Source organism: Castor canadensis, chromosome 19 (assembly GCF_047511655.1).
Source record: "Castor canadensis chromosome 19, mCasCan1.hap1v2, whole genome shotgun sequence".
Taxonomy (NCBI): Eukaryota; Metazoa; Chordata; class Mammalia; order Rodentia; family Castoridae; genus Castor; species Castor canadensis.
The window spans coordinates 6,833,829-6,854,309 of NC_133404.1; the positions used below are offsets into that span (position 1 = coordinate 6,833,829).

At 40.9% G+C, this 20,481-nt stretch overlaps 1 protein-coding gene across 2 annotated transcripts; it reads right to left on the reverse strand.

The window, feature by feature from the left end:
- Positions 1-2,085: 2,085 nt before the first annotated feature.
- Rcn2 (reticulocalbin 2) lies at positions 2,086-20,120 on the reverse strand. 2 transcript variants are annotated; one of them, XM_074062109.1, is made up of 7 exons: positions 19,781-20,120; positions 19,307-19,412; positions 15,776-15,972; positions 9,242-9,343; positions 6,146-6,242; positions 4,839-4,981; positions 2,086-2,930 (listed from the first exon to the last, which is right to left on the reverse strand). In XM_074062109.1, the coding sequence occupies exons 1-7, from the start codon at positions 19,931-19,933 to the stop codon at positions 2,778-2,780; spliced, it is 951 nt and encodes a 316-aa protein (XP_073918210.1). In that variant the 5' UTR covers positions 19,934-20,120; the 3' UTR covers positions 2,086-2,777. The 2 variants fall into 2 exon arrangements, with proteins under 2 accessions (XP_073918210.1, XP_073918209.1); XM_074062108.1 differs by having other exon boundaries at positions 9,242-9,355; positions 19,781-20,118.
- Positions 20,121-20,481: the final 361 nt, after the last annotated feature.

Below are 20,481 nucleotides of genomic sequence, written 5' to 3' on the forward strand. Positions count from 1 at the left end.
ATTTTCAGTCTCACGCACAAGGATAAATCCAAATTATTCTGGTTCTATTAAAATTAAAGTTGATTTTTAAAGACTTATTTAAAATTAAAACCCAAATAAAAAATAAAGAATCTTATTCTGTCTTAACAGAAGACACACAAACTCTATTCAAGCAGATTCTTTTCTCTTCATGCTTATAAAAATCAGTTGCTTAAAGCTAAATCTTTAGGCAGGATAGGATGGACTTTGCTATGGTTACAACATAAAACAAGCTGGGTGTGATGGCTCACACCAATATCCCAGCTAGTCAGGAGGTGGAGATCTTGGGAAGATCATGGTTTGGGCAAAAAGGTAGTGAGATTCCATCTGGATCAATAGTTGTGTGTGGTGGCATGGACCTGTCATTCCAGCTACATGGGAGGTCATAGGTAGGTAGATTGTGGTCCAGGCCAAGCCCCCAGGCAAACTCACCAGACCCCATGTAAAAAATAACTGTAGCAACAAGGACTGGGCTAGTGGCTCAAGTGGTAAAGTGCCTGCCTGGCAAGCATGAGGCCCTGAGTTCAAATTCTAGTACTGCCAAAGAAAAAAATAAACAACCCCCCCACCAAATCTCTGGCCTAGCATAATAAAAGTTTATATTTTGATCACATGAAGACCACTGTGGAGCCAGCTGCCCTTCGTGTGGTCACTGAACAATTGTGGCCATTTTGATCTTGTGGCCCCACTGTATTTCAACTGAGCCTCCTCCAGGACACTATGGTGGAGAAAAGGAGTTGTCACTGACCTTGTCCGAGAGTGACAACTACTTCCACCCACATTTAACTGGCCAGAACTAGCCACTAGCCCACCTATGAGTGCTGGGGAGTGCAGTTTCCTTTACACAAGGAAGGAGAGCAGTACAGATATTTGTAAACACTAATAACATCACCAAAAGTCTTGTATCTGCACCATATGTTGGCCAAATGTAGAATTCTAACTCTGAACTCAGCAAGTGCATATCTGCCAAGGATTGACACAAAATCTGTGTCCGATGTGCTAACATTTCTGGCATGGGCTTTGGGGAATCTGGCAAGAGGAACAGTTAACATACTAATCAAACTGGTTATTCCAAGTATCTCAGCTTTTGGAGAGCTGACAAATGACAGATGAATGGTAACAGTAGACTTTAATTCTTAAAACTTCTATAGTCAGGTAGGTGTTGTAGATTAAAATAAAAGCCATGTGCATTAGTTACCAGGGTAGCTAGCTATTGTTAAGGTGTGGTTTACATGGTGCATTCACATCTCCCATCAGCGAAGACGGTACAGTACAGTGTAGGTAGTCAATTCTGACAGGAAAGCACTTCAGACTCAGTCTGAAGAACTTGCTGTAGACTGGAAAACATTAACAAACGTACAGCTGACTTTTTCTCTGTCTTCGGTGGGACTGGGGTTTGAACTCAGGGTTTCACACTTACAAAGCAGGTGCTCTACCACTTGAGCTACACCTCCAGCCCCATATAGCTGACTTTTTAACCCACAAAAAGAACTTTTTCACCCACAAAAAGAACTTTTCTGGATCAGACGAGGAAATAATTAATTTCCCACCTGTGTTTCTCTACTTCCACCAAAGGCAAGCTGATGTCCTGAATGTGATTAAGTGTTTAATTGTACACAATCGCTTCTCAGCAAGCATGATTTTAACCAGTATAACTGAAAGTGAGGGAGGCTGATGGTGACTCCAACCCACGTAACGTTTTCATCATCTCCAGGACTTAGCGGTGTCTACGGACTTAGCGGTGTCTAGCATACACAAGGTCCTTAGATTTGAACCCCAGCATCACACACAAAATTAATAAATAAAAATAAAATTATTTCTAGCCCCCAAACAAAATCATACTTGTCACAAGAGCAAATGAACTATGTCAGGTGTACATTAAATTATAACATGATTCTTTTATTTTAAAAAAAGTAAAGTAAGAATATGCACCAAGAATAACTTAAGAGTTTTGAGATCATTCACTATCCTAATAAAGGAACAGATGAGGCAAAAAAATGTATAACACACAAAACCTGTGCTAAAAATCAAGGTTTATCAGGAAAGCAAAAAACCAAAACAACAATATAAAAGATAGGACAGTTCATTTTTAATCAGTCAAAAACGAAAAGGGTTCTGGACAATGTCAAATTCCACTCACCATAATGCTATAGTTATACATTAAATATAATTACTATCTATACATATGCAAAAATATAAAGTTCTATTTCTTACGACAAAACCTTTTATAGAAACCGTTTTAAAACTAAGAAGAACTTCTCAACATTTACATGTGAAGCTCAAATCCTTTTGAAGGTTCCTTTAAAGGTTTTAAAACAAAATGCTACCCCCAAAAACACTGTCCTTTCTTGGCAGCTCCCAAATTAAATCTACTAAGTACAAAACAAAGTTGATAGTTTCACCACACACTACTTAAATAATAATATAGTTCAGGCATGTCTAAAATCCTCCACTTTTTCAAGTATGGAAACAGAACTCAAATATTCTTCAAGATGCACTTACACAGATGGAGTATCAGGAAAGACTGTGCGGTATGGCACAATATTAATGTTTTATTTTTTCAACGTGTTTTGAAGTAAATATCAAATTTTTGTTTTGTTTTTCTTCTAGAGGCCAAAATTGTAACCTACAGTGAGATAATTGTGACTGTGGTTAAGACTGAAGAATGTAAAATGCAACATCAATACTTTATCACAAAAGTAAAGCCGGTAACAAATTATAAAAGGATCCTGTACGCTACCTATCAGACACTCCGGGAACTATAGCTCATCATGATAGAAATAGTCATCATGGAGCTGCCTGCCGTAATCCGTGGCTTCACTAGTAAGAAACAAGTCCTGATTTTCCAGAATCTCTTCTTCAGAGAGCTTTTTGTCACCATTCAAATCCATTTCATCAATGAGATGAAGAGCCTTTAAAACAAACCAAAACAGAAAGATGTCCAAGGTAGTATTTTCAGCAAGATGGTCACATTTTAGTGATTTGATTTGTCAAAATCATTTAGGTGTGCCAAGAATTTACTAATGTCTAATTATACCATACACTGTAATTGTGTCTATTACTTCTCTTAATTTCTTCTGGGTTCTGCATTTCTGCTCAAATCCAATTCAGGATATCTCAAGATTTTTTTTTTTTATTATTATTCATATGTGCATACAAGGCTTGGGTCATTTCTCCCCCCTGCCCCCACCCCCTCCCTCCCTCTCCCCCCTACCCCCTCAATACCCAGCAGAAACTATTTTGCCCTTATCTCTAATTTTGTTGTAGAGAGAGTATAAGCAATAATAGGAAGGAACAAGGGTTTTTGCTGGTTGAGATAAGGATAGCTATACAGGGAGTTGACTCACATTAATTTCCTGTGCGTGTGTGTTACCTTCTAGGTTAATTCTTTTTGATCTCACCTTTTCTCTAGTTCCTGGTCCCCTTTTCCTATTGGCCTCAGTTGCTTTTAAAGTATCTGCTTTAGTTTCTCTGCGTTAAGGGCAACAAATGCTAGCTAATTTTTTAGGTGTCTTACCTATCCTCACCCCTCCCTTGTGTGCTCTCGCTTTTATCATGTGCTCAAAGTCCAATCCCATTGTTGTGATTGCCCTTGATCTAATGTCCACATATGAGGGAGAACATACGATTTTTGGTCTTTTGGGCCAGGCTAACCTCACTCAGAATGATGTTCTCCAATTCCATCCATTTACCAGCAAATGATAACATTTCGTTCCTCTTCATGGCTGCATAAAATTCCATTGTGTATAGATACCACATTTTCTTAATCCATTCGTCAGTGGTGGGGCATCTTGGCTGTTTCCATAACTTGGCGATTGTGAATAGTGCCGCAATAAACATGGGTGTGCAGGTGCCTCTGGAGTAACCTGTGTCACAGTCTTTTGGGTATATCCCCAAGAGTGGTATTGCTGGATCAAATGGTAGGTTGATGTCTAGCTTTTTAAGTAGCCTCCAAATTTTTTTCCAGAGTGGTTGTACTAGTCTACATTCCCACCAGCAGTGTAAGAGGGTTCCTTTTTTCCCCGCATCCTCGCCAACACCTGTTGTTCGTGGTGTTGCTGATGATGGCTATTCTAACAGGGGTGAGGTGGAATCTTAGCGTGGTTTTAATTTGCATTTCCTTTATTGCTAGAGATGGTGAGCATTTTTTCATGTGTTTTTTGGCCACTTGAATTTCTTCTTTTGAGAAAGTTCTGTTTAGTTCACTTACCCATTTCTTTATTGGTTCATTAGTTTTGGGAGAATTTAGTTTTTTAAGTTTCCTATATATTCTGGTTATCAGTCCTTTGTCTGATGTGTAGCTGGCCAATATTTTCTCCCACTCTGTGGGTGTTCTCTTCAGTTTAGAGACCATTTCTTTTGATGAACAGAAGCTTTTTAGTTTTATGAGGTCCCATTTATCTATGCTATCTCTTAGTTGCTGTGCTGCTGGGGTTTTGTTGAGAAAGTTCTTACCTATACCTACTAACTCCAGAGTATTTCCTACTCTTTCCTGTATCAACTTTAGAGTTTGTGGTCTGATATTAAGATCCTTGATCCATTTTGAGTTAATCTTCTCAAGATTAATCAAAATAATTACAACCCTCTTCGAGTTCCTATAGGTAAATATAAACTATCATTCTACCATTGTACCCTCAAAATAATACATGATACAATCAACTTTCTTTTCTCCCTGATAGTACATGACAGTTTAACGATCTAAATTCAAAACTCGGCGATCTGTCAATAGTACACACTCCCATTACTCCTTTCTTTGGCTTAAAATTTTGAACTTCCTATCAATAACACCATGTGTGAATGACACACACTGCAACACTTACCTCCTCTTGTGCAATGCCCTGATTATTGGGCACTACCCACGATAATAGCTCTTGGGGATCAAGCCTACCATCATTATCTTTGTCATAATCATTCACGAATCTGTCTTTCTCAACAAGTATCCATTCTGGATCTTCACTTGCAGCTTAATATAAAAAAAAAAAAAGCCCATAAATATACATACCCAAGAATATCACATGAATCCAAGAAGATATACACCCCTAGTATAAGGAAGTGATTTTAAAATTTACTATAACAAATAAATAACAAACACAACAAGTTAACTGAAAAGTCCTGAAATAAGTACAAATATATAGTAACTTCCAAAAATGACACATAAGTCAAAACCATTCAGTTTTAAAACTGTTGCATAGTGTCAAGGTCGGCACTTTCATTAAGTGCTGCTACCTGTCCTGACACTTACTTTCCCCAGACTTGAGCTGGGGAATGTTTTTAATGCACATCACGTAACTATACAGCTTCCTGTATATTCTTACAAATTAATCCTTTGTCTAATGTGAAAGGGAAATTCTCAATAAGTAAAACTGGTGACCAATTTTAAATTGTATTTTTGATATTTTCAAGTTTTAAGCAACAACTTTAGGAAAAGACAGCAGCTTATGAAGGAAGTTTCCCAATTTCAGACACTTATGTGGTAAGTCTCTTTCTAATGTCTATGCTGTATGTAGTTTTGTTTCTCTCTTAAGATCTACAAGCAATGGTAAAGGTTTAAACAACCTCACTCTCTTCCACTTTTGAAACTGACAATGGCATTACACTTGCTAGAAAAGGAAGAAAGGTGCTTTAATCTTGATGTGGAAGTGAAAATGAGCAAAGCAGCATTTCAGGTAAGCAGTAAACCCATGCTACAACTTGTATTGAAGCTAGATTAACAGCTATAGCGCCTTGCTACATTTTCCTCTGCCAAAGAGCTCTCAAGCCAGGTGCTAGTGGCTCACACCTGTAATCCTAGCTACTTGGGAGATGGCGATTGCAGTTCAAGGCCAGCCAGGACAAAAAAAAGTTCATGACACTCCATCTCAAGGCAGAGGGGAGGTTCCCAGCTATAGCAGAAAGCCTAAAATAGGATAGTGGTCCAGTAGGCCTGACCCTATCTCTAATGTAACTAGAATAAAAAGGGCTGGAGGGTGACTGAAGCGGTGGAGTACCTGCCTAGCACTTGGTGCAAAGCCCTGAGTTTAGAGCCCAGAAGCAAAAGAGCTTTGAATAAGCAAGGCCATCTTTCAGTTGCTCTGTTCTTCAATCTCCTCTGTTTTTCTCTCCCTCCTCACTACCCCAGACAACTTACTTGGATCCCGCCTGTAATCACCAAGAAATTCTTCTAAGCTAACAAATCCATCACCATTTTTGTCATGCTCTTCTAAAGCCTCTTGAATGACGAATTCCTATTGTATGTTCATTGAAAGAAAAGAAAAATTAGTCAGAAAATGTTCAGTGCCACCACCATTTCAACCTTATTATAGAATATCTTTAGGAATAATCATTTTGATTGTCCACACTTTCGAGACCATCTTTCTAAAGACTAGAATTTAGAAGCAAGAATAAATCCCAAGAACTAAGTCACTTTAAACTCCAGCTCTTTCTGATGGTGACATCTCCTACACAACCTCTGCACTGAAGCCAGTTCCTGTTTTCTGCATTCTCCTCTCTCAAGTATACCATCTCTTACTTCCCTGTTTTCTTCAACTCCATCTGTCCTTTGGTCTAGTAACAGCCCTGAAATAACACTATCTTAGAGCTCTGCACAGAACTGTGTTCTTCCTCCAGATCTGACACATGCCACACTTCCTTCCCCAAACTCCAGCCTCCTTACATTCTCTTCTGAAGCTACCCACCTCACCCAAAATCTGCTCCTCCCTGTTATCAAGGCTTCTTACCAAACAAACACTCCTCCCTGACCAAAGTTTACCTACCTGCTCAATGGCCAGCTGCTTCAATACCTCCCTTGCGACCATCCCATCCCACCTCATGTATCAGACCCACATCCCTTTCTCTCTTCTTCCACAACCACAAAATCTGAGAAGATACAGAAATCTAAGCTTAGTCCTTACCAATGAATTTGTGCCATTTCAGGGGGCCCTACCTGAAGCCTGGAAGCCTGCCTCCGCTTCAGTTTCCTTCCCACCCCCTACAGCAGTTTTTGAAACCTCTACCTCTATTGTCGGTGAGCCCTACTGTAACCCTCCCCGAAATTCTCGTAGCAAGACTCTCCTACTTTTGCAAACATGGCATAAGCCTTCTGAAAGGCTTCTCGTTAACCAGCATTGGGTCCTTGCCTCTGGTCACTCTCCTCTTTGGTCACTTCCTCTCGGCCCTCTCTCCAGGGCAGACCCCCAGCTGTCTCCTTGGTCTCCTACTGCTTTTTCTCACTCTTGGCTCCTGCCTCTCCCAAACTTCTACTTCTTTTCTTCATAGCTTCTCCCTCTATGTCTTCTGTGACATTCAAATACCTGGGACTTTGCTGTACAATTTAATTACCATCCTTGGCTCTCTTCTTCCCGCCTAGTCTCTCACGGGTTACCTTAACTGTTGTTCTTTTTCTCACTACCCACTAGCTCCATAACATCTCCCAATTTCAATTCTAGCATCCCAATTGTAATGCAAATATACTCTCAAGTCTCTTAATTCTAGACAGATCCAGGACCTGAATTTACATCTAAATGAAGCAGCACTTAAATACAAATTCCTGGCTTAAATAAAATCTTACAGATTTTGTATACTGAAGTAGGGGTCTTAATTTAGGAACCCAAATATTAGTTTTAGAGGAAAGATCAGAGATTTCCCTAAAATTATAACCCAGTATCTTGGGTAATGAACATATACAATTTTTCTGAGACAATCAGTCCACAGTTTTTGTGTTTTTAAAGAAGTCTGTGATCCAATAAAAGAACGCTGATCAAAATGATTATTTCTTCATTCAAGTAACGCTCTTGGGAAACAAGCTTATTTCAATAATGCTGCCATGGTTAAAAGAACTTTTGGAGCTGGGAACAGTGGCTCATGCTTGTAATCTCACCTACTTGGGAGACAGAGATCAGGAGGATGGGGAGTTAGTGAGACCCCATCTCAACAATAAACTGGACATGGTAGCACACGCCTGAGATCCCAGTTACAAGGGAGGCATAGGTATAGGAGACTGTAGTCCAGGCCAGCCCATGCAAAAATACAAGACCCAACCTGAAAAATAACTAAAGCAAAGAAGGATGGAGATGTGGCTCAAGTAGCAGAGTACCTGTCTAGGAAGAGCAAGGCCCTGAGTTCAAACTCCAATGCTGCTAAAAGCAAAAAAAAAAAAAAAAAAAACTTCAGGGTCACCTCTGTCTCTTAATACTTATTTAGTAAGTCAACATTCGTGTTTGGGCTTTCTTCAAAAAGCTGACCAAATGTACGTCACCCCCCGTGGCAGGGCCATACCACCTAACACTGGTTACTTCATTGCTTTCACGGGTCCTTCCCCTTTCCAGTTACGTGTTCCTTATTCTGCAAGGAGTCCAAGCCAAGCATCCTCTGCTGCTGTTCTAGAACTCAAATAGCTTGGCCCAACTTGATTTTGGCATTTAAAAATTATGCCTATCACTGCTGTTAAACTAGGTCTTGTCTTTTGTGTCAAGAAGCTTCCCAACAGCTCGAGGAGCAGTACTAATGACAGCAGCTATCTCGCCACTGAGCTACAGAGAACAAGATAGCCTGCTGCTGCCTTGTTAGTCATCCTGACCTTGCTCCATTAAACAAAAGGCTGCATCTTCCCTCCACGAAACACCCAGGTGTCAGCCACAGAGCTGGAGCTAGCGCCATGTAGCACACCTCACGTGAGCTGAGCATTTGATGTTTTTTAAAAAGCTCTTGTTATGTTAGTTACTCCTCACTCCTGGATGGATGGTTTCTCCCCACGAAGCTCAATCGAGACCTGCTGAGCTGAAGCCAGCACTCATGGGATGGCGTGACAGTTGGTATTTGACCGCAATAGTCACTAGCAGCTGCACCCCCACCGTCATTTGCAAGGGATCCAGATGTCATACAGTTTTCCAGACTCAAAGCTTTCACAGTGGGGTTGTAAGCGTCCCAGAAGTTCTGCTGTTACTAACATCTAAATGCCAGAGAAAAACCTGAAAGTTGCAAAAGGATAAGGAAAGCCCTGTGGTAATGCGGTTATGATAGAGAGAAAGGCCAAAGGAAGACTGCTGTCATGTATAGTAAAGAGATGGAAAAAAAATCCCTCTCCTCCCCGGTACCTCACCACCACCAGAAACTCTTCCCACTACTTGTAATATCATGTGGGGAAAATTGTGGAATGTGTGGATCTTCCTGTCTCTTAAAATTCTGGCTGCCACACAATTCATTTTAATGCCTTAGTGAGCACTAATTCTCTCCAAGTTCTCCTTACCGTCATGTAGTCAACTTCTTCAGGGTGCTCAAAAGCAATGAACTCCTCCAGGCTCAGGCCGGGGCCAGAACCCTGGTCAGCCTTTTCAAAACGCTTCTTGTCCTTTAAATGAAGCTTCAAAAATTAAAAAATTGAATATATTTAAAGATTTCAGCTCTGTAACATTATTAAAAATATTTTGAAAAATACAAACTATATGATATTTAAAGTATTGCATTTATTTTCACAGATATGTTTTTATTAAAGACAACACAGACACAGAAACTCTACAGTCTAGATAAACCCAGCAATGGCACTTTGTAGCTGTGGTATTCAGAGGAAATTGCTCAACCTTTTGTTTTCCTCATCTATAAAATTGGGGCAAAAATCTCTACTGAGAAATTAGCATGACAATCTCTACCATGTCATTAGTAAACCTGAAACACTGGGTATTCGATAAATATTAGCTGGGCATGGTGGCACACACCTGTAATCCCAGCACTCAGGGGCTGAAGCAGGAGGATCACAAGTGTGAGTTCAGCTTGGGCTACAGAATGAGTTCCAGGTCAGCCTGGGAAACTTAGCAAGGACTCATCTCAAAAACACCAAAAAGTAATACAAAATAAATGCTATATATTACTATATTATTGCCAGTTCAAATACAGCTAGAGGATATTAAACTTGGATCCTCCTGTTCTTTCTACAGTACTATCTCCTTCAATAATTGATCTCAGTAATTTTGGAATGCCTTCAAAGGAGTTAAGACCATACGTTAATCATGGAATGGCTTTTAAAAATTGTTCCTGTTCTTCCAAATGATTTTTCAAAACTATGTTAACATGTTTCAGAAATGTTCCCTTATATTGAGTCTCGTGTTGTTAGCACAGGTATTTGGAAATGCTAACTGTGTGGTCTTCTCTCTTGGTTAAATAAACACAAGTACTTTTCTACCTTCCTCTCCCACCTTCCTTTTTCTCTTTTTAGAGTATGTGCAAGTAGAAAAACGGTTCCATAGCTATTAGGGGCAAGGCTGCTTTTGATCAGCTTTTCAAAGGTAATTCTATAGCCACCAGTCTTGGAAGCCAGTGGTGCTATATTGTTAATCCTGCCTAAATCATTTTGAGAATTTCTGGGAATACAGCTTCCCTTTCTAAAAGCCAGTAGTTTTAAAAAAAGTGTATTTCAAATATTTTAGAAGCTTTTAATTTATGCGTTTCACTGTTGAAAAGAAAGGCTCTTTCCAGTTTTTTAGAATAATAGGCTAGGCAGCAGTCATTTACCTAAATGCTAGTTCTTTTACAATCACTGACACCCAGGGGAGAAGCTCACCTCTCCCCCTACAGAATTTGTCTTTTTAAACATCTAAACTCCTAACAGTTAGCTGCACTCACTCAGTTATCACAGAAAAGAAAAATAGCTGCTTCCAGGTTTATGTTTCATAATTTTAAATAGTTTAGACTAAATAATTTGCATTTTATGTTGAGGTTTAGTGTGGAGAAAAGTAGACACACAAGGATTTGAGGTTCTCTCTGGAGTCAGTCAAGCTCTTTTTGAATAAGTCACTATTCAAAACAGCAAGGCCTTAGATTTCCTTATGAAAGCAGCCTTTTGGAGCTAAAGGCCCATGTTCAGCACAGCCAGCTACATTTGGCCGCATTGGGTATGGAAAGAAAGGATCTCCTTCAACAAGCTGAAACTTCTAAAAATGAGAAAAAAGAGAAAAGGAGGAGAAAGAAAGAGAAAAAGTAGGTTTTTTGGTTTACATTTTATGGCCATTTGAACATAATTTAAAAGTGCCCCATATTAAAGAAGCCAAAGAATGTTGTTTGAAAGTAACTAATTAAAACAAAAAAAAAAAAAGAAAAAGAAAAAGCTGATCAGTTTCATAAAACTTCAACACTCTTATTTCCTTTTGTATAAAACCCTTGTATTCTAGTACAGGATAAAATGCTACAAAGAAATAAAAAGGAAACTACCACAATCATTTACCTTTCCACTGTAAGAGAAATTTGTAAGGAACAAAACTGCCATCTTTTGGTAGACTAATGATTTTACATGAAGAAATGCATAATCTGTGATCCTAGAACAAAAGTCTAGGTCTAACCATTCAGATCAGCCACAGGCAGGGTAGATCTTACATGAAGAAATACTGCTCACATATGCACATTCACCAGCTGAGTTTCCAAGTATGAGCACTGCAGTTTTGCCAGGTAGGTTTGCACGCTTTAAAAGTGCTGACGTATAACTGTTCATCATATTATAAAGAAGTATTTTTTAGACATTTCATAGCCTGATAGGGTCACTATTCCAAGTTGTTTATATTCTGTACCTGGAAACTTATAAAAAATAAGGTTAGGTTGAGAAAAGTGGTTCACATCTGTAATCCCAGCTACTAAGGAGGCAGAGATTGGGAGGACTGTGGTTCTGAGGCCAGCCTGAGCAAAAAGTTTGTAAGACCCCATCTCAGCTAATAGCTGGGCATAGTAGTATATACCTGTCACCCCAGCTACTCCAGAAGCATGAATGGAGGACTGTGGTCCAGGCCAGCCCAGACATAAACACAAGATCCTAGCCCCAAAATAGCTAAAGCAAAAAGAGCTGGAGGAGTGACTCAACTGGTAGAGTGCCTGCATAGCAAGTACGAAGCCCTAAGTTCAAACTCCAGTACCACTAAAAATAAATAAATAAGGTAAATTTCAGGTAATAAGTTGGTTTTAAGTTTTTAGACTTCCATATAGAAAACATAATTTTATTTAGACATATTTACTTTTTTATGATTACTTTTATTTTTGGTAAAATGTTTAGTTTGTAATGCTGAGACTGATTTATTGTTCATCCTTTATTTTTCATTTTTTTTTGGTGGTACTGGAGTTTGAACTCAGGACCTGGCCCTAGCTAGGCAGAGGCTCTACATTTAAGCCACTCCGATAGCCCTGTTTTTTGTGTTGGGTACTTCTGAGATGGAATCTCATGAACAATTTGCTTGGACTGGCCTCAAACCTGGATCTTTCTGATCTCTGTCTCCCAAGTAGCTAGGACTGCAGGAATGACCCAGTGCCTGGGTCTTTCACTTTTTAATTTGAAGAATACTGCTTACTTGTCCCTGGATTCATTTTTACACTCCTCATAAATTTTTAGGAAGTTACACATTATCAAATTCTAAAAAAAGGTATGACTAGAACTTCAAGAAGATACAGACAAATTCCTAAGCTGCCAAATAATAACCAGCAGACTTTCTATTGGAAAGGATTCACTTGGGGAACACAGTCTCCTCTGGGATATGAAGAGTCATCTAACTCATTCTTAAAAGGTAGAGAGTCTTATAACCCACATCCACTGTGTACCTGGTGGGGAACACTGCATTAGAACCAGACAGCTAAAAGAATTGTTCATAAATTTCATAAAAAGTCTATAATATTAGTGAATAATATATTTTTTCAAAGTGAAAATTTTAACATCGACAATATCAGCTCTTAAATAATCCCCTTTCAAGAATACAGAAATGGAAATAGGACCGGAAGTACGGCTTAAGCAGTAGAGGGCCTGCTTTGCAAGCATCAAGCCCTGAGTTCAAATTCCAGTCCCAGCAAAAAAACAGAATACAGAAACACACACATATTTTGAAGTGACGAAAAAAAAGAAACCAAAAAAAAAAAAAAAAAAAAAAAGACAATTAGAGTGCAATTCTAGTAAGACTTTAAAAAACTGTACTAACTTTTCTGTTGTTCCCTAGTAGGGAGGTCATAAAATATCGTGGTAACTCTAATGATGCTTTTGTTTTGCTTTTTGGTTTTTTTGGTGGTACTGGGGTTTGAACTCAGGGCCTCACACTTGCGAGGCAGATGCTCTACCACTTGAGGCATTCCACCAGCTCTAATAATGCTTTTAAAGATAAGTCAGATTCTACAGTAAAGGAGAACCTTGGTAGACAGATGAATCCCAAATCTCATTAGCACCCTTTGTTTTCTCTTCGGCACTACCAAGCAGTGAAAAGGCTTAAAGAATTCATATTCTTTAGTCTGCTGGAAAAGACTTAAATAAGGAAAATAAAAGACCATTTTCCTCCTATAAATTAAATCCTAATTTACCTAAAGCTGATAGTTAACAAATACCTAAATAATTTTTGAAAGTTCACTGATTAATTATAAACTCATTTGAAATATCTTCCCTTCTTCCTTCCTTCTTTCCTTCCATGAGACAGTCTTATCTTGCAGCTCCCCTCTCCCTCTCTCCCTCTCTCTCTCCCTCTGTCTCTCCTCTTTCATGTAGCCCAGGCTGGCCTGGAACTCGAGATCCTTCTGCCTCCACCTCCCAAGGGCATGTTTCTTTAACAACAACACTCTTGTAAATGAAAATGTAACTACTTACCAGTCCAGCTACTGCTTCTCCTTACTGTCTCTCCTCAGCGTTATTTTCCTCAATTTAAATGGAGACTATCTCCATTTTTAGAAAGGAAGAAACTAAGGCATAAGGGAGGCTTAGTAACTTACTCCAAGCTTCACAACTGCTAACAAATATGAGTGGAAGGCTGGGGTCTTAACCTGCACACTGGTGGCATACACATAGTGTATGAGCAATCAGGAGCAGAAAACCAACTCAGAGGAGCTGGAGGTGTAGCTCAAGTGCCTAGCAAGCATGAAGTCCTGAGTTCAAGCCTCAGTACCGCCCCCCCAAAAAGAAAACCCAACTTAGTTAGTGGTGATCTATGCATTTCAAGTGGCCAAAACATTTTAAAATAAATAGCATGCACAATGACAAATTATGGACACAATAAAAATTAAAGGTATATACTAAAATGAGGTAAGAAACAGTCAGGTGGCTGTTATCCTGGCTACTTGTGAGTTGGAGGCTGGGAGGATCATACTTTGAGGCCTGCCCAGGCAAAAAGTTCAGGATACTTAATCTCAACTAACAAGTTGCGTATAGTGGCATACACTTGTCATTCCAGTTACACAGGCGGCCGTAACTTGTAGGATCAGGGTCCAATGCCAACGCCAGGAAAAAAAGCAAGTCCTTATCTGAAAAATAGCCTTTAGAAAAAAAGAGAAAGAAATAGAAAAGGAGCCATGTACGGAGGTGCACACCTGTAATCCCAGCACTCAGGAAGCTGAGGCAGGAGGATCACAAGCTTGAAGCCAGTCAGGACTACATGCTGAGATCCTGTCTTAAAAAACAAACAAAAGACAGAAGAGATTCAATGTTTCCCAAGCACCTTGGGACATACGCCTCACAATAAGGAGTTTGGCTTTATTTTTATTCTTTTCCATATTTAAAAAATTCTTTAAAATTACCTTTGCAATAGAAATTTCTCAAACTTGTAGTCACTTGTGTTGATATATTTTAGTTTAACAGACTTGTAGAAGTCCTGAAAAGTTCCTAATTCCTAAATAAAAATTGTCTTCCTGATTTCTGCTTGATTAAGAATCCTACATTATAACAAAACGTAAGACACAACAGTACTCAAAATGATACTGAGTCTTCAAAAATGAGTGATTTTTAAATAATGTAGGGTTATGGAAAACAGTATTGAGGTTCCTCAAAAATTAACAGAACTGAACCAATAACCCTGTTTCTGGGTTGGTATCCTAAAAGCGGGATCTAAAGGAGAAACATGCACTGCATTCACTGCAGCACTTTTCACAAGAGCTGAAAGGCTGAAACAGCCCAAGTGTGCAACAGTGAATGGATAAACAAAATAAAATACTATTTGGTCTTTTTAGAATTTTCCTTCTTAGGTAGGAAATTCTGACATGTTACAACATGGATGAACCTTAAGGATTTTCTATGAAGTGTAATAAGCCAGTCACAAAAAGAGTAACATTGTATGATTCTACTCTGATGAGGTACTTGAAGTTGTGGAATTCACAGACAGGGAGAAGAAGATGCTGCCAGGCCTGGGGGCGGGAAGGGGAGGGGGAGTATGATGTAATGGATATAATGGGTACAGAGTTCTGTTTTGCAAGATGAGGAGTTTGAGAGCTTGGTTGTACAATATGTGAACGTACTTAACACCACCGAATTGTGCTGTATCATTTTAACAATGAATAAAATGATAAATCTGCTATGCTTATTTTACCACAATTAAAAAACGTTTATAGCTAAGTTATTTTACATGAAACTTTCAAAAGTGGGAATGGGTCAATACAGCCTTCTTAGTAAATATAAAATTGATTGTTCAATAATATTAAAAATAAAATACTGAGATAAATACCTAAAACATTTTATTTTTTTGGTGGGACTGAGATTTGAACTTAGGACTTCATGCTTGCAAAGCAGGTGCTCTAGTCCTAAACCAGATTTTAAAAAACAACTATGGAGATGAGGACAATTTAGTGATGCAGCTGAGACAAACAGATGTGAGGATAATTTGGGTTCAGAGTAGGAGTCCTAAATCTGGCTAGAAAGGAAACCATCAAAAAGACCACTGAAGTGGAACTGGAGATTGTCGAGAGAACACGGCAATCCAGCCTAGACCTCAGGTCCTAGCGCTCACTCAAGCAGAGGGGCAAAGAGGACTGACGTGAGCTGAGGAACAGCTCGCACACATGCACTCACCTGCCTGAAGGATTCCTCCTCCGCATCATCCAGAGCAGTGTTCTCATCGAAGTCAATGACTCGGTCATACATCTGAATGTTGTACTCATCCCACGTCACAGTGCCGTCACTGTCTTTATCATATTCCACAAACTGCTGCTTCGCCTCTTGCATGGCATAATGCTTGAAGGACATCTGAATCCACTGACTGAGTTCACCTAGGAGAAATTCCCAGAATGTAACAAATGCTGAGAATTCCTCTGATCTGCAGAGTGAGAGCTTCTAAACCTTCTCAAGGAGATAAGATACCTTCAACCTTTGCAAATACTGAGTGAGAACTGGCCTAACAGTACTGAAAGAAATAGATGTAGGAGGGAGGAAGAGCTGTGTGGAGTGTAAGAATATTGTAGCACATGATCTAGACAGAACACGAGCTCCACAAGTGCAGTCTGGGTCTGGTTTTTCCCATGTGATGTAAACTAAATGTCTACACAGTGCCTGGCTGAGTAAGTTTTTTTTTTTTGAATGAATTACCAACTGGCCAAAATTGCACTTTACCAAAAAATTGCAGAGAACTTTTCTTAACTATACAGATCTCTTAGGAAGCACAAATATTTAAATGACCACATATTAATTTAATATGTAGTAGGCAAATTGCTTTTCATTCATGAAAGGAATAAAGTTTTCCTTTAGAATAAATATGTGAGTTGAATCTATCTATCTGTCTATCTAGCTAGCTATCCTTTTTCTTTGTTTGAGCTAAGGTCTCACTGTGTAGTCCAGGCTAACCTCAAATTCAAGATCATCCCTCCACCTCCCAAGACATGTGCCCAGGTAAATCAACACATATTAAGGAAATAATAAATAGAAAGTAGACATGGCCTAAATTGTGACAAGGTTTCAAGCGACTGAAGTTTGAGAAACACTGTTACAGTATATTCACATTAAACGTGTCACAAAACAACTAGGAGAAATTTTCACCAATTTGTAGGTAGCAATCATGACTTAAGCCCTTCTTATAATAGCCATTTGTCTTATCTTAGTACCTGAGGTAACACTGGGGAAAAAAAACTCCTGAGTCTCGAATGTCCTCTTTCAGATCAACTTTTAAAAATCTCTTCATAAAGATTTTTACTGTACTACATTACAAAAGGGGAAGGGGGAGACAGCACAAACTGCATAGAGCGTGAGCCCATGCCCCTTGGTTTAAGGTAATGTGTCAACTGGCCTAGAGACCAGAACTCCTTGGCTGGTTTGGGAGAGGTCAGGTGAACAGAAACACAGAGATAGCGTCTCTCTCCTGAAAGTCTAATCAGGGCAGATTATTAGTTCCCTATGTTGCCTCTGATTTTCAAAACAAAGCAATTATACTCATTCACAGATGAGGAAACAGGTTCGATCTGAGGCCTTGTAGCTAAAAAGGAGCCGAGTCCAGATTCAAATCAATTATTTGGCTTCGAAGCTTTGTTGTATCTTAACAAACCTTATTTCTTTTTTTTAAAGATCAGATCTTTCTCTACTTCCTAGGCTGGTCTCAAACTCCTGGATTCAAGTAATCCTCTTGGGTCAGCCTCCAGGGTAGCTGGGACTACAAGTATGTGTGTACCTATCTGGCTTAAGAACCTCTACTTCTTTCTGGGGGCAGTGGCTCACACCTGTAATCCTAGCTACTCAGAAAGTAAAGAGAGAGAGGATCTCAGTTCCAGACCAGCCTGGGCAAAAAATTCATAAAACCCTTTTGTCTCAACCAATTGAGCTGATGGCTCACGCCTGTAATCCTAGCTACTAGGGAGGCAGAGGTTAGGAGGATCAAGGTTTGAAGCCAGCCTAGGCTTCATGAGACCTTATCTCAAAAACAGCTAACATAAAAACAAGGCTGGTGGATTGGCTCAAGTGGTACAGGGCCTGCTTAGCAAACATGAGGCCCTGAGTTCAAATCCCAGCACTGGAAAAAAAAAAAAAAAGAGCTGGGCATGGCAATACACTGCTGCTATCCCAGCGATGTGGGGAGCATGAATAGGAGGCTCACCGTCCAAATCAGACCCTATTCAAAAAATGACTAAAAGAAAAGGGGCTGGGGGCGTGGCTCAAGTGGCAGAGTACCTGCTTAGCCACTTAGTATAAGGCCCTGTATTCAAATCCCAGTATCAAAACCAAAACAAAACAAAACTCTACTTAAGAACCTGAGACCTGCACTGGCCCTGAAAGTGCAAATGAGTAAAATTCTCTTTAAGGTCCTCAAATAGAAATAGATACTTGGGTCTCCTCAAGTATCCTGAGTCTTTCTCCTAGTTTATTTAAAATACTATCATGACATAGTAGAAAACAGAATGGAACAGGGATGGGAAACATAGATTCACACTTCAGCTTTGCTTTAAGAGGGCAGCTTACTTTCTCAAGTTTTTGTCATTTGTAAGGTGAAGATTTGGACTAAGTTCCTTTTTTACTTTTTTTTGGTGGTACTGGGGTTTGAACTCAGGGCTTCACACCTCACGCTACCACTTGAGCCTTGCCTCCAGCCCCTAAACTCCTTCTTACTATTAAATATTTGAATATATTTGACAGGTAATCTTCCAAATCAACTCATTCTGCCTATTCTAGTATAACCAAAGATGGACTGACTGATTCCTACACTGAATGACAGTTCAGAGGTTCCACTGTTGTTGAAGAAACAGAAGCAAAGCCTTAATATTCCTGAGGGCACCAATGTCAATATTTCATTTCACCAGTTTGTAATTCTCTCTACAGATATTTCATTCCTTGGATGCTACGAAACATTTAAATGAGAGTTGTAGCAAGATAGGTAATTTAAAGTCACAGTGATAATCTGAAATTTTTTTGAAGATCAACTTGGAATGACCGTGGAGTTCGTCACTTGAATTAAACCATGGAGAGAGACAATTGCACAGCAATTTATTTAGAACCTTCTTTTAATAATCTGTGCATTTCATTTCTGACTAGTGAACCCACTTAAGGTAACTTTTTTCTTCAACTGAGGACATTAAAACAGACTTACAGTAGGATACCTAGATTCTAGTCCAGGCTTTGTCATTTACTTGAAAAAAAGCTTGTTCTTGTGGATTTCAGTTTCTTCATCTGTACATAGAGAGGCCAAGATGATCCTATGACTCCTACCAGCTCCAACATTTTGCTATAATGTTAAACGTTATTCACATGCAACAGGTTCTACTTGCTTATAAACAGCAGCAAATTCTTAAAACAATAATGAAGTACATCTCAAAAGAGCAATACATCATTTAATGTCTTACGAAGGTTTTTTTTTGGCATATTTTTCTAAAATGAATCATCCTGTTGAGATTCACAAAGGTGATGGGAGGAAGACGGTGTCAGTGATTTTGATAATGTTACTGAGAAAGCCCTGAGTTTTACTGGTTCCCTGCCTTTCAGGTACAACACCTACTCTTAAGTCCCAGTACCCCTAACCTGTCGGAACACTAACCGTCTTCATTCAACACACACCCTTGCTAAAAACGTTCATTTATCTCCTACGAAGAGATTTTTCCATTGGTGGTGGTGTAGGGCAGTCCTTACTTTCGGTGAGAAAGCCATCCGAATCCGAATCGATTTTCCTTAGGATCGACTGCAGTCTTTTTTGCTGCTCTTCATGGTCAAGTTTAACAAACTCATCGACGTCTTCCTTTGGGGGGGGGGAGAAGGGAGGGCCAAGCATTACTACCGATGGGGCGTGACAGTGGAGGTTAACAGGGAACCTGCATGTCTCCCTTACTCAAGGGTTTCGGGGTGACCCTCACTTGCTCTCCAAGGTCCCCGTCCCCCCACCCCACCCCCCTCAGTGACCCTGCCCCGTGTCCAGATGGTGGAAGGGATCCAGCTGTGGAGCCGCGCTAGCTTTGCAGGCTTTACAGGCCCGGGGATCCCCCCGCAGAGAGCGAGCGGAACCGCGCCCGGCCCCCATTGTCAGGCCGCCCCTGCCAGGCCTCGCATGGCCGCCCCGCTTTGTCCCGGGACAAAAGCCCGCGGCGCTGCGAGGCCCGGCCGGCTCACCTGGACGCCCAGCAGCGCCTCGCGGTCGTAGTCGGCGCGGTGCTCGCCCTGCGGGTAGTGCAGGTCCTCGGCCTTGCCCGCGCCGGCCGCCGCGGCGCCCAGGAGCAGCAGCAGCAGCAGCGCCAGCGCCGCGGGCCTCGGATCCAGCCGCATCGCTCCGGCCCGCCGAGGACGCCGAGAGTCCCGAGGACAAGGCAGGCGGGGCCCAGGCTAAGTGGCGGCGGCGGCGCCCCGCGGGCGGTCGCAGAGAGGCGGCGCTGCGAGCGTAGAAAGCGGCGGGTGCCGCGGCCACGGCCACTACCCCTTCCGAAGGCCCGGACCGTACTGCGTTGCAGAGGCGCGCCAGGCCCCACCTTATATAACCGCGGCTAGGAGGGGCGGGGGGGCGGGAGGGTGGAGCGCCAAGCCGCGCCGCTGATTGGGTCCGCGCGGCGGCTGGGGGCGTGGCCTCTCGAGGCGGCGGTCTACAGCCGCCCACAACCGCCAGGAGGTCAGAGGGTCCATCCGTACTGGGGTCCATCCGCACTGGGGTCCATTCGCACTGGGGTCCATTCGCACCGGGGTCCTCCCTCTAGCGTTCTCCTTCCGCGTGGTGCCATCGAAACACCACGGTCCCCACTTCACACCACCGTCAGCCCCGTCCCCGCAGAAACTCCTTGTCCGCTCCATGTGTCCCTGCTGGCTTCCTTCCATCAGTAAGA